The following is a 16,773-nucleotide window of genomic DNA, read 5'->3' as shown; positions in this document are numbered from 1 at the left end:
ACCCTCAGTTCCACTCCCCTCAGACCAAGGAGATGGACCATAGTCGACAAAAGCACGAGACAAATTCCTACGAGCATCCAGGAAGAGCCAATGCAGGCTTATAGAAAGCTCCAGCTGTATCGCCTTGATGTGGCATGCAGGACAAATAGATAAGCGCTTAGTCTTCTTTGTCGCCGGCTCCATGGGTGTAATGTGTTCAACCAGGTATAGGCACATTCCCAGCTGGACACACAAAATGTGCGCCCAGGTACCTGCATGTAAAAACTGCGCCTAAACCGGATGCACAAAAAACGTTTGTCCAGGCATACATGTCTACTCACTTTTAATGTCTAAATCCAGGTATATGACTGTTTGACTACTCGCTGCTATTCAATTTGTATTTTATGTGACTTTGTCGCCATGTTTTAAAAAAAATCTGTGAATGTGATATTGTAACCCACCCTGAACATAGAAAGGGTGGGCTATAAATGTTTTAAATAAATAAATAAATACTGCGCTTGCCCAAAACTAGGTCACAAAATGAACCACCATCCTGGTAGAGGGAGGTGCAATCCAGTGGGAGCACTAAGAGGAGAGGATCATCTTGCTAGTGGCGGAAAAGAATCAGTAAGTACTGCTTGGGGAAATTTTTGAAAGTTAAAAGTATTGGGGAGAAGTAAAATTATTGGGGTATATTATTTAGTGTGTTTGTGTGTCGGTATTGAATAGCTAGTCAGAGGGCAGGCAAAAACCAAGAGTTCTGTGTGTTTTGTATTATATAGGTAATCAGAAAGGCAAGCAAAAACAGAAGTTTGTGAGTTTTGTATTAAATAGGTAGTCAGAAAAGCAGGCAAAAATCAGAAGGGGGTAGGTACGTCCTCGAGGAGGCATAGTCCCTGGAAGGAGATCGATAGGACAATCAAACCTTCGGAGAGGCGGTAGAAGGTTGGCTTTTTGCTTGGAGAACAAGTCCTCAAAGTCTGAGTAAGGGGCAGGTAGGCCAGAAGACATGGCAGCCAGAGGAACCACGGATGGAGGTATCACTTTCTGGAGATAAGACTGGTGGCAGGCGGGACCCCACTCCACCAGTTGCAACAAGCCCCAGTTGAATTGGGGAGAATGCTTCTGTAGCCAAGGGAGTCCAAGGACTACTGGGTGGATGGATTTCTCCAACACTAACAACTCGAGTTCCTCAGTATGTAAGGCACCAGTGCGTAGCTGGACTGGTTCCGTAGTCAGGGAAATTCGGCCGGGTAACGGCTCTCCGTAAATAGAAGCAATACATAAGGAGGTCTCAAGTGAACGAGTTTTTATACCTAAAAGCTGCACAAGGTCCTTGAGAATGAAATTACCTCCTGCTCCAGAATCTACCAGAGCAAGAACTGGAAAGGACCGGGAATCCCAGATCAAGGTAACAGGTACAGATAACTAAGGGGCGAAGAGGTTGCACCCAAGTTCAGGACCCCTACTGAACTCGGGCGGGGAAGTTTCCCGGACGGATAGGGCAAGTCTATAGATGGTGGCCAGGTGCTCCGCAATATAGACATAGACCGGTGAGTCTCTGCCGGAGGTGCTCTTCCGGTGTCAGCCGCCCACAACCCAACTGCATGGGCTCTTCCGTCTTAACCACCATAGTATCCCTGCTTGGAGCAGGTTGGTGATCGGTGGCGAACGGGATTGAACCTGCAAAGGCTTCTTGGGCATCCGACTCTCCCGGTGACGTTCTTGGAGACGGTGGTCGATTCGGCCTGCCAAGTCTATAAAGTCCTCAAGAGAGGAAGGCAGCTCTCATGCAGCCAACTCATCCTTCAGCTGCGGGGAGAGTCCATCCAGGTAGATAGCTCGGAGGCAGTCTTCCTACCAAGTGAGCTCAGTAGCCAAAGTCCGAAACTCGATGGTATAGTTGAAGAGACTTCTTTGACCTTGACGGAGATGTAGTAAGTTGGTGCTTGCCACGGCATGTTGCCCAGGATCATCGAAAGTCCGTTGAAACACAGCCACAAATGGAGTCAGTTCCTTTAACAAGGAATCTGAGTGTTCCCACAGGGGGGAAGCCCAAGCCAGCGCCTTCCCTTCGAGGCGGGATAAGGTGACCGTGACCTTAGTCAATTCGTCCTAGAAGACGGAGGGCTGCACAGCGAATTGCATATAACATTGGTTAATAAACCCTCTGCAGAGTCTGGAGTCACCATTGAAGCGCGGGGGTGCTGGAAGGGCCAACAAGGCTCGCGGCATCGACAGAGATGGCTGTGGATGAGGAGGAGCCGGAATAGAAATTGGATTATTAGTGAGAGCATCAAGCCGGGCATGAAGACGATCCATGGAGGAGGCCATTGCCTCGAGAAACTGCTGCTGTTCTTGTACCTTGGATGCCAGGCCTAGGACGGCCTGGAGGGCACACGGCTCCACCGAGTCCATGGCCTTTGCAACCTGTTGCGTCAGAGGTGGAATTTTGGGCCAAGGACATGGGAAGGAGCTAGATGACTCTTGGGCAGGTTGACAACCCAGCCCAGAGATCGCAGGCAGAGCAAGACAGCATTCACCGCCTAAATGCATGACTCCTCCGACTTTGCCCGTATTAGCCAGTCGTCCAGATAAGGGTGAACCAAAATCACCTCTCTCCGCAAAGGTCTGTAGGGCTCTGGTCAGGCCGAATGATAGCATGCAAAACTGGAAATGTTTACCGAGAATAAAAAAACTGAGGAATCTTTGATGGTCCCTGTGGATCCCGATGTGCAAGTAGGCCTCCATCAAATCCAGGGAGGCCAGGAACTCTCTGCTGCTATAACAGATTGAAGAGTTTCCATCCAAAACTAGGGTAACTTCAGAGCCACATTGACGTTCTTCAAGTTCAGGATTGGTCGGAATATTCCCTCCTTCTTTGGTACCACAAAGTAAATGGAATACCTCCCCTGGCCTTACTCTTTGTGGGGAACAGGACAATGGCCCCCAGACTCTGGAGCCTCTGGATGTTCTGTTAAATGATGTGCTTCTTTGCGGGGGATCAACAGGGAGACACTTGGAACAGGTTTCTGAGCGGACGAGCAAACTCTAATGCCACATTCTATAACGCTGAGAACCCAGTGGTCTGACGTGATCTTGACCCACTCCTGGTAAAAAAGAATCAGCCAACCCCCAATGAGCGGAACCAAGGAACGGGCCAGCAGTGTCTCATTGGGAGGGCTTGGTGCCGCCCGGCCCCTGGCTGGACACCTCTCAATTGGTTCTACAGCCACGAAAGGATTGGGACCAAGTCTGAGACCTCCCCGAGGTCTGCCTCTGACCTGTGCCTGGAGCTCTGCTCTGATCGGAAATGCCTTTGGCCCCAAAAAAGACAGCAGGCACGGAAAAGTTCTGATCTTTCGGCTTGTCCACTGGGAGTAAGTGCACCTTGTTCTCTCCCAGCTGCTTTATCAGGTCCTATCCAAAAAGGAACTTGCTCGAGGAAATGTCTGCAGCCCAATTACGCAGCCACAAGAGTTTTCTCGCCGAGACCGTCAACACCATTGTTCTGGATGAAATACGATGAAGTTCATACAAGGCATCAGCTCCATAAGCTACTGCAGCGTCTAACCGTTCCGCCTGCTTTGCTTCCTGGGGCGCAAGATCCTTGGCGCTCTGTAACTGTTGCACCCATCATAGATTTGCCCTCAGCATATAACTGCTGCAAACTGCCATTCTTATGATGAGAGCTTAGACTTCAAATATCTTTTTGAGGTGCACCTCAGTTTTTGATCTTGAAGATCCTTCAAAGCCGCCGCTCCAGTGACCGGTATGGTAGTTCTCTTTGTGACTGCCGAAACCACCACAACTACCTTAGGAACCTTCAACAGCTCCAGAGTGTCTGCCGGCAACGGATATAACTTGTCCATTACATTGCTGACCTTGAAACCCGTCTCAGGAGTATCCCACTTCTAGACCATCAACTGCTTCATCATCTCATGAAAAGGGAAGGTCTTAGCTGGACCCCACAAGCCCGCCATGACAGTGTCCTCCATGTTGGGGCTCAGCTCCGCTAGCAGGGGTGTGATCCCCAACTCCGTCAGGACATGCGGGATAAGAGGGGTCAATTCATTGCGCTGGAATAAGCAAACCACCTTAGGATCATCACCCTCCATGGAAGGCGGTTGACCATAGTCATCCCCTGCATCAGGACCAACCAGGGAAGGAGGAACCTCACCAAGGCCATCCTCTGGATCCGAGCCCTCCAAGGAGACTTCCGGAGCCCCCCCCCCCACACCACGGGGGCTTGAACCTTACAGTCGAGTAGCTGTCAGCGCCTCCCCCGAACTGGAAGCTTTCTTAAGTGGCCCTTCAATCCTCCTGCTCCTGGAAGCCCCTCTCTTGCGAGCACTGCTGGCCAAGAAGGACTGCTGCATTAAAAGCACAAATTCTGGGGAAAATCCAGAGGGACCCCCTGTATCCCTTCCAAAGGAATCGCGTTCCTCCTCAGAGTGCACCCCTGAGGCCCTCCAGGCCTGTATGACATAGTGAGGGCAAAAGTAGCGCAGGTGCCATTTTGAATATTGGCAATTCGGCCCGAGTGCAGGAGGTCGCTCCCGGACCCCCGCTGGACTTTTGGCAAGTCTTGTGGGGGTCAGGAGACCCCCCCAAGCTGGCCAAAAGTCCCTGGGGGTCCAGCGGGGGTCCGGGAGCGATCTACTGCACTCGTGACATCGAGGGACAGGAACCAAAATGGCGCCGGCGCTACCTTTGCCCTGTCATATGGTAAGGGCAAAGGGCCACCGGCACCATTTCTATTAACGCAGCCGTGGCCCGAGAGCGGGAGATCGCGCCGGGACCCCCCCACTGGACCCCAGGTAATTTAAAACATTTTGGGGGGGTTCGGGAGGGTGGGGGATTTGTTTTAAAGTGTCGGGGTGGGTTTTAGGGTTGTTTTGGTGTGCCGGATTTCCCGCCCTCCCCCGATTTACGATTTTTTAACAAAAAAAACCATGACGATCAGATTTCCCTCCCCCCCAGCCAAAATCGATCGTTAAGACGATCGATCACACGATTCACATCCCTAATACTGAAGGGACGCAGGGGGAGCACTGTCCTGATACAGGATACACTTCAAGTTTTTCTCTGTCTCCATCTGCTGGAAAGGAGGCTCAACCCACTGTCTGGACTGATCCGGGTACCTACAGGGAACTGGAACATGCTTCTATTATCCCTGTGCCTGGAGCCCTGTTAATTCACCTTCAGGAAAAAAGTACAGCATGGCTCTTTAGCCAAGCATTCCTGATAGAAACTTCCTGTCCAAAGACCTAGTTACTACAGAGGCATTCCTATTTCTAGAACAACAATGAAGAACCTACCTATCAGGCCGATACAGTATGGTGAACTCGGCCAATGCACATCCAAACACCTGTTTGGATGTGCATTATCCACGCGCTCCTATTACCCCTTATACTATAAGGGTTAATAGCGTGTGGAAAATGCGCCGCCAAACCCCCCGAAATGAATAGCGCTCATCACATGCAAATCCATGTTGATGAGCCTATTAGTTATTAGCCTGGAATACTGAAAGTAAAATATGCAGCCAAGCCACGCATTTTCCTCTCAGAAATTAACGCCTGCCCAAGGGCAGGCGTTAACTTTGAAAGCACTAGGAAAAGTGTACAGAAAAGCAGAAAAAAATACTTCTATTTATTTTATTTATTTAGATGTTTTATATTCTGCTTTTCAGCACTTCAAAGTGCACATCAAAGCAGATTTCTCTGTAACCCTCCGACTTACTATCATAGCAATACTAAGTCGGAGGCACCAAAAATACAAAAAAAAAAATTTTTTTAATCTGCCCACCAGTCAGCGGGTTCGAAAATGGATGCTCAATTTTGCCGGCATCTGTTTTCCGAACCCATGGCTGTCAGCGGGTTCGAAAACTGACGCTTTAAATGTAAGCGTCCCTAGTGCCTCTTATTAGCACCCGGCTCTCCCGCACCTTTTATTAAATTGGTCTGAATGAATCTGACTTCAAATGTGCTTAACCATAATTGTATGTTGATTTAATACTTTACAACCTGCTTTAATTTTATTGTAATCCACTTTAAGACCATTTATGGTTAAAAAAAAAAAAAGTGGAATATGATTAGGAACAAGATTCCTAAAGGAAATAATTTTTTTAAAGACTACTTTTCTTCTTGAAGGCTTACAGTAGTATAAAATAATGCTACAAGTCACAACTGACTTTCCCATCAACTGTGATGAAATGTATTTATTTATTTTATTTAAAAGTATTTATATACCGTTTTTTAAAAATAAAGTTTTTCATCAAAACGGTTTACATAAGTAATAAAAATAAAGAAAAAGAAATTAAAAAATAAAAATAAGTAGATTAAAATACATAAACTGGTATATACCTAGTAGTTAACAGTATTAACAAAAAATCTACTAATAATGGAGCTGGGCCATAGGTCGCTTTAAAATCATGGGATGGAAAGGAGGGAGGGGGGTCTAGAAGTGAAAGAAAAAATAAGCCTGCAGGATGGGGGGGGGGGGGGGGGATAAGGTAGTGGAGTGATGCTGACTAGAGGAGGTTGAATGGTTTGAAGGAATGTTGAATGCTAGTTGAAATAAGTATGTTTTCAATGATTTTTTGAATTGTAGTGAACTAGATAATGAACGAAGAAGGTTAGGTATAGAGTTCCAGAGGGAGGGTCCTGCTACAGAGAAGGCCCTCCTTCTGGTGATGTCTAATCTAGCCTGCTGTGTTTAATACTGTAAAGGCAAATATTGCTTTCTAAATGTCTGTTTTCAGTATTACCTTCCGTCTACCTTTCTGCTTTAATACTTGGAAGCATCTGATTTGGGGGTTTTTTTGTTTTGTTTGTAAACCATAGTTATTAAAACTGCAGACACAATACTTTTTGTTAATACTGAGGAAACAAAGGTTACAAAATGATTCTACACAGGAAAGGGTGTATTCTAAGATCAGATCTGGTATCTTACATAAAACATACAAATCATGGATTGAATGGCTTTGCTATACTGTACTCACGATACCATGCTTCTGTAACATGTCAATATCCTGGAAAAAGGATTCCTATAGAAAAAGAAAAGGATGGAATTTACATTAGAGCTGGGATGATCATATAAACAAAAATTGCTTACTGATTAGTTAAAAATAGTTGTCAAACAGGCAATGTAATTGTGCAAAAGCAACAAAAAGGCAATTATGCTAAAGCAGAAAAGTAGGCATCTCCTATGAGCACAGCGAATTCTGTAGCTGAGTGATAAAGACCCTAGTTTGAAGTTAGATGATTGTTGCGCTGGAGGTGGACCCTTGGCCTGGTGCAGGATTGGTACGGCCCTCTGGTCGGACCCAGAGAGCGCCTGCCACCAGGAGGTGGAGCACAGGAGGAGACAGAGGCTAGCTGGAGCTTCGCCAATAGCAATCCGGGGTTTCTGCAGGTTGAGCCCTTGGGTACCTGGACCGCCTGGACTTAGGTGGGCCTCCGAGGGTCTCCCAGAGAGATAGTGAAGAGGTGTGCCCACCACGAGCAAAGGTGCGTGGCTGGTGAAGATAGGATGGACTAGAGCCAGACCAGGATCACTGGAGACCTCTTGAAGGAGACAGGAAGTAAAGGTCCTCTGGCAGTGCCTAATGGTCTAGTCAGAGGTAGGCCACAGGCAGTGTCTGAGCTGGCTGGTCTGGTGGTCACAGGAGCGAACAGAGTGTCCAAATGTAGCGCAAGGGTCAAAGCCAGGGTATCCGTCCGAGGGTGGCCAGCCAAAGCAAGGGTCAGTTCCAAGATCAGTCCGTACGTAGTCAAGACAAGCGAGGGTCAGTTCCAGGCAGCGGTCAAGCGTGGTCAGAAGGCAGGCAGTGGTCAAGCATGGTCAGAAGGCAGGCAGTGGTCAAACATGGTTAGAAGGCAAGCAGTGGTCGGTTCCAGGCAGCGGTCAAACGTAGTCAGGCAAGCAGAGGTCAGTACCGTGAATCAGTCTGAGACGGTACGACAGGAGGAGGATCGAAGAGCAGGGAACAGGAGAGACACTGGAACACAGAGAGGACCACGGAAACACAGGAACGCAGGATTACTGGAACAAGACAGGAACACAGGAGCACTGGAACATGACAGGAACACAGGAACACGACTGGATCAAGGAAGCAGGAGAACTCAGGAACAAGGAACAGCAAAATAGCCTCACCGAAGTGTCGACCTGATTGCCAAGGCGAGGTTCTGGGGACAGAGCCTTGCCTTAAGTAGGAGCCTTAGGTGACGTCATTGGGCGATGTCCGATGAGAGCTTCCCGCCCTTGGCCCTTTAAATGTTCTAGATTCAGCCGTGCGTGCGCCTAGGGGCGGGGCTGAGGAAGTTGAAGACTCGGAGCTCCTATGGGAGCTCCAATGAGAGGCCTGCGGCATGGAGGAAGCTGGAGAGGGCCGCGGTGAGCGTCGGGGATGTCAGGAGCTGGCAGCAGCGGCAAGGGAGTAGGACCGGAGCTGGTGGAGGGGAGCGCGAGGTGAGCAGGCCCGGTCGCGGCCACAACGCGGCCGGGACGTGCAACAATGATACTCTATTGGCAATGAAAGACTGGATTCACAACCCTGTGTGTGACTCAAAAAAGCTTATGGCCAAAGTTATTGGTTGCCTTGGATGAATAAATGTGTTTGTATCCTATATTTTGAAAATGCTGTTGAGAATCCCCACAAATTTCAGAGAAGCTGAACACATTTCTTTGAGGTTTTAGGCAGACCCCTTTCTTTGGTACAAATGTATTATCACCTTTATTAAGATGTGCACGAAGCCCATTACTCCATTTCAGATACATAAAGGCACTTTTTGTTTTGATTTTTTTGGCTAGGCAGTTTCCTCCTGCTCCACTAAGCTTCCAGCTAAATTGGAATCGGCCTCTTTATTTATTTAATTTGATTTATATTCCACTTTTCAGACACTTCAAAGCAGATTACATTCAGGTACTGTAGATATTTCTCTGTCCCCAGTGGGCTCACAATCTAAGGGGCCAATGCAATACAGTGCTCTCAGCCGAACACACTGTATAACCCGCAGTTGGACGCGGGTTGTATAGACGCTAATTAATCCCTGATGCAAAAATAAAGTGCGACTAGGTTGCACATTTAGCAATCAGAAATTAATGCCTGCCTGGAGCACGTGTTAATTGCTAAGTGCTCCTATTTAACATTGTTGCGATATTAAGTAAGAGGAAAAAGTAAACACATTTTAAACAAAAAAAAAAAAGTTAAAAAAAACGCCGGCAGTCGGGTGCAGGAAACAGACGCTCAATTGAGAAGCGTCCGTTTCCTGAACCCCCGAATGTGTGGTGTTTAGGAAACCGACGCCAATAAACTCGGCGTTGATTTTCCTAACCCGGCCGATGCACTCGAGCTCTCCTTAGTAAGGAGACGCCAGGGGCGCACAAGCGACCCTAGCGCCTCAATGCTAACGTGACCCCCTAATTTAAATATTGCATGGCGCGTTAAGAAAGCAGGTGCTGACTGTTCAGCACGCGCTTTCTGCGCCAAAGTATTGCATCGGCCCCTAAGTTTGTACCTGAGGCAATGGAGGATGAACTTGCCCAAGATCACAAGGAGCAGCAGTGGCATCATGAGCCTTCATTCACAGCTACTTGAGATTTTATCCCCTAATTTATATTCCTCCCCACCCCCAACTCAGCTTAGCCATTGCAGCAACAGTCCTTGGCCAGGAGCCAGACACTGCGGCTTCTAATAGTACCTAACTAAAAATTGGACCCCGAAGTTCATCAACTAGGTATAATTGTTGTGCAATGACTGAAACTCCCTCCCCTCAAGGACTGTGAATGCTGCAACCTGACTTTGGAATCAAATCCAGGTCATCTGCAAGGTGGTGTGCGGCACCCCTACCAATCCACAGGGCTGGCCTCAAAATTGGTCTGTTGATGTCAGCTTCTAGAACAGGGCAGAGGAGGCACATAGTGGAGGGTTTGTTTTAGGCCGCATGGTCCTTTAATCCTAGTGTGGGAGCATTTGGACCTGCATTATGGTTCTGGTGCTCTGGTGCTAGAATAACGAAAACTGAAAGATATAGATAAAATAATGCAGCTGAAATATTTCTAAGTCAGCTGCATTATTTTACTTACATAAACTTGAGTATGCATTAGCTGCATCTGCAAATTTGATCACTTCACTGATTGTTCCCTTTTCAAGGTCATTTATAAACATGTGATAGGTGGGACTTTCCTCACTTCAGGTGATGTCACTGAGGTGTGCTGTGCTATTTGTGCGTCTCTCGCTCTGTGTGTCGGACTGGTCCCAGAGCCCTGAACCGCCACCAGCACCTCACCTCGAGTTACTGGTTGGCCCTCCTGTGGTGATGTAAATAGTTGACTACTAGGAAGGCCTTATAAAGAGTTTCTCTTTCTCTCACAAGTAGCAAAATAGAAGTATCAGAGGGTACAAAAACTTTAATGCACTCTGTGATATACTACCTCTGCAAAGCTTGTGGTGCGGTAAGTCTAAAATTATCATAAACACACCCCTTTTGATTACCGTGGCCATTATCCATGCAAAATTTTATCATTTTGACGAATCTAGGGGCAAGAACGGAAGAATACCCTGCCATGTAATGTCATGGGATTCAATTGCAAGAACTTTTGACTATATACCTCATACTGATTAGTCCCACAATTCAAAAAAGATATTGCCAGGGCTCTTCAAAATATAGTGTCAGTCATCACTTTATATTCAAAAGGTGCTACTGTGACTTTTAATTAGAGATGTGCAGCCCAAATAATATCATTTTGTGTCATGTTGTTTCACAGGAGTGAGGTTGTTGCCTGAATTAAATTTAATTGAGGGCTATTTTATTTTTTTATTTTTTAATTTCAGTTAACAGTGCACAATATTTCTGAATATTTAAGTACTTGCCAGGTACCTATAGCCTGGATTGGCCACTGTTGGAAACAGGATGCTGGGCTTGATGGACCCTTGGTCTGACCCAGTATGGCATGTTCTTATGCTTTGCATGCATTATACGATTTTATGCATGCAAATGCATGTGTAACCCATTTTCAGTGGATTTGAATGTCAGGCTAAGGGCACATAAAAAGATTTCTTTTGCAGCTACCTTCTCTGCCATTTCCCCAACACTTCTGTCCCCAAGGGGTGGATTCTTTTCTGCGGGGGAGGGGGGTTAACCTTCTTGGCCCAGCAATAGTGATCTCCCATGTGAGTGTATTACCATAGCTCTTTGGGACAGGTACACTTTCAAACTAGGCTGGTCTCTCTGAATAGGTGTTCTCGTCTCCGACTGAAGAAGCGAGGTGCCTTAGCATTCTGAAACTTTGCCATTAGGTCCACCACCAGTTTGGACCACTTGGCCCATATCCTCCGAAAGGCTTCTTTGTCTAACTCCCACTCCCCAGGGTCTAGGCGAGGACGAGGTGTCTGACCACTTCCTTATATCCTGCTGTCAACCAGGGCGAGCCGCTGAGCTGGGAGCCACCCTTGGCCCTTTAAGAGGCCGGGCGGTCCGCGCGCGCGCACCTAGGGGCAGGGCCAACGCCATGGAGGACACCGAGCCCCACCGTGAGGCATGGACAGGAGACTGCGAGCGGGGGAGCTGGGGCCGCTGCGAACTGGCTGCGGCTGCGGAGGAGGAGATCCCGGAGCTTGTGGACGGGAGAGCAAGATGAGCAGGGCCAGCCACGGAATGGACGCGGCTGGGACGCGCAACAGTACCCCCCCTCCTAGGCCTCCCCCTTACCGGCCTGGGCTTCTCAGGATGGGTCCAGTGGAACTCAGCGAGGAGGTCTTTGTTGTAAATGTGGTGGGAGAGCTCCCAGGAGTTCTCCTCCGGCCCGAAGCCCTCCCATGACAGGAGATATTCCCAATGGCCTCTATGGCAGCGGACATCCAGGACCTCTTTTACTTGGAGGATGTCCTTGGGTTCAGCAGTAGGTTGTGTAGGTTCAGGAGGCCTTCGAAAGGGCCAGGACAATGCGAATGGCTTCGATAGGGACACATGGAATGTGTTGTGGATGCCCATGGAGGCGGGAAGCTGCAGTTGATAGGTAATCGCACCTATGCGTTGGGTGATCGGAAATGGTCCGATCAATCTAGGAGCCAGTCGTTGTGAGGGAAGACGTAGTCTGATATACTTTGTGCTCAGCCAGACTTTCTGGCCGGGCCAGAACAAGGGTGTGGTGCGACGATGAACGTCCGTGAAGCGTTTGGCTCTCTTGGCAGCCTGACCCAGTCTCTCCTGGATCTGATTCCAGAAGCGACGAATCATCTGTGCCGTAGACTGGGCTGCAAGCGAGGGCAAGGAAAGCAGCATTGGTAAGGGCAGACGTGGCTGGCGACCGAATACCACTGAGAAGGGGGAGACGTCAGTGGCAGAGGCGAGGTGAGTATTGTGGGATAACTCGGCCCATGGCAGGAAGTCGGCCCAGTTATCCCGCTGATCATGGACATAAGATCTTAGGAATGTCTTCAAGGAGTGGTTTGTCCTCTCGGCCTCACCATTCATTTGAGGGTGGTAGGCCGACGTCAGATTCAGGGTGATGTCAAATGTTTGGCAGAGTGACTTCCAGTACGTGGCAGTGAATTGCAGCCCACGATCTTTAGGTAATCCATGTAAGTGGAATATATTGTTGAGGAAGAGTTTCGCCAGTTCAGAAGCCCAGGGGAGGCTCCTGAACTGGCGAAACTCCTGAACTGGTCCTGTAGTGGGACAAAAAGGGCCATTTTCGAAAAGCGGTCGATAGCATGTGGCACATTTAAAACTAATCGGAGAAAGTTCTTCTTCACTCAATGCACAATTAAACTCTGGAATTTGTTGCCAGAGGATGTGGTTAGTGCAGTTAGTATAGCTGTGCTTAAAAAAGGATTGGATAAGTTCTTGGAGGAGAAGTCCATTACCTGCTATTAATTAAGTTGACTTAGGAAATAGACTTAGTTTTTGGGTACTTGCCAGGTTCTTATGGCCTGGATTGGCCACTGTTGGAAACAGGATGCTGGGCTTGATGGACCCTTGGTCTGACCTAGTATGGCATGTTCTTATGTCCTTAATAACCCAAATGACCATTTTACCCTTAGATGGGGGCAAATCAACGATGAAGTCAGTAGAGATGCTTGAGTAGGGTTCGGTGGAAGCCGGAAGAGGTTGGAGGAGTCCCCATGGACGGCCAGTCGGGGGTTTTTGCTGTGCACAGATGGAACAGGAGTCCACATAACTGCGGGAGCCTTTAACCATGCTAGGCCACCAATAATGTCTTCTTTACATTTCGAGGGTCTGAGCCCGGCCAGGATGGCCGGCCAACTTTGCATCGTGGGCCCAGCGGAGGATGCATTCCTGGAGACAGCATGGGACCACCGTCTTCCCGGTTGGTACCGTGTTGGTCACTGCGAGGGTTATGCAAGCTGGGTCGATGATGTGTCTAGGGATTTCGGGCGTATCTTCTGGCTCGAAGGAGTAAGAGAGAGCATCTGCTCGGGTGTTCTTAGCTGCTAGACAGTATTGGAGTTCAAAATGGAAGCGTTCAAAGAACAGCGCCCAGCGGGCCTGTCTAGGATTCAGAAGTCGGGCTTCCTTTAAGTATTCAAGATTCTTATGGTCTGTGAATATCGCGAACTTATGCTGTGCTCCTTCTAACCAGGGATGCCATTCCTGAAGGGCCACTTTCACAGTTAAGAATTCACAGTCCCCAATCGTGTAGTTTTGCTCTGCAGTGGAAAAATTATGCAAGTAGAATGAGCAGGGCACTAAGACCCCCTTGGAGGAATATTGGCTCAGGACTGCCCCGGCTCCAATGGCGTCAACTTCGACGATGAAGGGGCGGTTAGGATCTGGATGATGTAATCATGGTCCAGTGCAGAAGGCCTCTTTCAAGGCGTGGAAAGCAGATTGAGCCTTGGAGCTCCAAACTTGAAGGTTACTAACTTTCCTAGTCATGGCCGTGAATGGAGCAGTTAGCGTGGAGTAGTTAGCCTCCGCGCCTTGCAAGGAATCTTTTCAAGGCGCGGAGGCTTACTGGCTGGGGCCAATCTCGAATACCTTGGAGTTTCTCAGGGTCTATGGTGAAGCCTCGACTGGAGATGATGTAGCCCAGGAATGGAAGACGGGTCTGTTCAAAAATACAGTTCTCTAATTTTACGTAGAGGTGATTGTCTCTGAGGCATTGGAGGACTGTTTGAACATGTGAGCATTGGAACTTTAGGTCTTTGGAAAAGATCAGTATATCGTCCAGATATACCATGACAAATGAGTATAGTAGGTCCCGGAAGATCTCATTCATCAAACGCTGAAAGACCGAAGGGACGTTACAAAGTCTGAAAGGCATTACTACGTACTCGTAGTGGCTGTCCCTCATATTGAAGGCAGACTTCCAGATATCTTCAGGCTGGATTCGTACAAGATTGTATGCCCCTTGGAGATCTAGCTTTGTAAAGATTGGATGCCTTAGACGGAGTCGGTGATGGACGGTCATCGCTGCCCTGGTGCTCCCGGCGAGGTTTGATGACTAACTTCTTCAATGGTCCTGCCAGTGACGATTGGGTGGACATCGATGGAGTCAACTTGGTTTTGAACAGAGTCTCCATCTTGTCGAGGCGAGCCCGCCTACCCTTCGGAGTCATCTGGGCACAACTTGGGCAGTTAGACACGTCTTGTGATGAGCCGAGGTACAGCACACAGACATCATGTGAGTCGGTAATCGACATGGTTCGGGGGCACTCCGGACATTTTCGGAAACCTGTTGCCATAATAGTAGAGATTGAGGCCCAAAAACGGTCAATAGCCTGAGGATATCGAAAAAGGTGGGAGTAGGAACCGACCGGGAATAATGAACTTACTCACCGACCGATGGAAAAACACTATCATGATGGGAGACGCCTATGAGGGAATCTTTTCTGAAGTAAAATATTAATTTTTTTCTGTGAGGAAAAGTGTTTGAGAAATTCTCACAGAGCTCCTAACCACGAGGCAAACTGCAGCGTGGAAAAAAGAGACTGAAGAGAGAACCCTGTGGCTGCAGGGATCATGGCATGCTGGGCATGCTCAGCGTGCCAGTCAAAAGTTCTAGAAACTTTGACAGAAAAGTTTTCCTTGATAGGGCTCCGACCGGTGACATCACCCACATGTGAGGACTACCATCCTGCTTGTCCTGGGAGAATGACTGTTGATCAGTGATCCTCCATTCTCCTCCAATTCCTGTCTATGAGAGGTCGAGACGGAAAAACATAAGAAATCTGATTTCCGGCCAAGGCTGGAGTAGAACATCAATTTCACTACAGCCCCATTCTTTCTGGAAACTGAAGAATCTGTCAGCCTTAAAGATCTTGTGAGTTCCATCAGATATATCTGAGGGACACTGCACTGATCCGAACACCCAGCTAAACACCCAGTCTCTGGGATCCAACATATTTCCACTGAGGAAGGCAGCATAAATATTTTCTACTCCTGCAATGTGAGATGCTGAAAGTTGCAGTTGTTTCTGCTCCACACACTGGACAACAGCCTTGCTTCCTGAGCTACCATCAGGCTCTAAGCACCCCTCATCTATACACATAAGCTATTGCTATTTTACTATCCAAGAACAGCCAAACTGTCGCTTCCTTCCCTAAGGTCAGGAACTGCAACAGAGCTTACCTAATATCCCTGGTTCCAGCTGTTTATAGATTTCAAAGCTTCTTCTTCTTTCGCAGAGCCCTTTGGCTATGCTGTATTAACAGAGAACACCTCAGTCCACCAGTCTTGTGTCTGACATGACCTCAATTATTTGGAAGGCTCCAGATCCATTTCCCTTGATAAATTCATGGGACTTGCCAATCAAGCTAGGATTTTTCTTACATGGAAAAGGGAAATGTACTCTGTAGTCCTACGACTGTGAGAACCAGCAAGACAACAGGGACAACTGAAGAGGCTGCATGTGTTCCCAAGCTCAAAAAACTATATATAAAGTGGCTGCCAAGGAACTTAGGAGCTGGAGATAATCCCAGCCCTCTGTGAGAGAAGATTCACACTTGAGCTAACAATTTTACTGATTCTCCCTTGAATCCAGAAGACTCTGCCTACTATGGTATTGAAGGAAGTCCCCAGAAACTCCAGAGACTGGGAATGCACTTGCAACGCACTGCACAAGACTGACTGCTACTACCAAATCATCTTAGCCCTTAATAACCAATCTTCCAGGTACAGATCGAAACAAGGGTGGGTCATGTCCTTGTATCCCAGGAGTGAAAGTCTTAGATGCTGAGACAAGCCCAGTGGGCAGGACCCTAAAGTGGAAATACTTCCCTCAAATACAAATAGCGAAGAAACCTCTAGATATTTTCCGAAATGGAAATGTGAAAGAAGATTCTGAAAAGTCCAGGGACAAAAATTACTCCCCTTGCCTCACCACCACAATGACAGAGCAAAGAGTCTTCACACAGAAGCAAGGCATATGAAGACATTTGTTGATCTCTTTCGATCATGGATTCTCTTTAGTGTTTTTTTAACCCCAAAAAACACAAAACAGAAGGAGCACTGACCTAAAATATGAGCCTCGAGTGGTACTGGAACCAAGGATCCCAGACACAAATCCTCTCCAGAGTTGGTCATAGCAAAAAGCCTTCAGAGTATGACTTGTAGAGGGACACTCTAAAGCAGGGGTCGGGAACCCATGGCTCGCGAGCCAGATATGGCTCTTTTGAGGGCTGCATCTGGCTCGCAGACAAGTGTCGCCACACTTCGCGGTTCCCCGCTGACCCAGCTGCTCCCCGGTCCTCCGCCGCCCGGGCTTAAAATGCTGTCAGCCCGGGCGGAACGCGGCGGGACAGCTGGAGTCAGCGGCACCGGCGTG

The 16,773-nt window shown here is 48.1% G+C and overlaps 1 protein-coding gene across 3 annotated transcripts in view; it reads right to left on the bottom strand.

Moving 5' to 3' along the window:
• DMC1 (DNA meiotic recombinase 1) overlaps nucleotides 1-16,773 on the bottom strand; it is a 264,614-nt gene that overhangs the window by 229,089 nt on the left and 18,752 nt on the right. For all 3 annotated transcript variants that reach the window (XM_029590216.1, XM_029590218.1, XM_029590219.1), the window contains exon 3: nucleotides 6,983-7,027. In XM_029590216.1, the coding sequence (XP_029446076.1) occupies nucleotides 6,983-7,027 (45 nt within the window). The remainder of the gene's footprint in view (nucleotides 1-6,982; nucleotides 7,028-16,773) is intronic.

The sequence above is a fragment of the Rhinatrema bivittatum genome, chromosome 2, assembly GCF_901001135.1.
Source record: "Rhinatrema bivittatum chromosome 2, aRhiBiv1.1, whole genome shotgun sequence".
NCBI classification, from domain to species: Eukaryota; Metazoa; Chordata; class Amphibia; order Gymnophiona; family Rhinatrematidae; genus Rhinatrema; species Rhinatrema bivittatum.
This window is presented reverse-complemented; position numbering and strand designations above follow the sequence as displayed.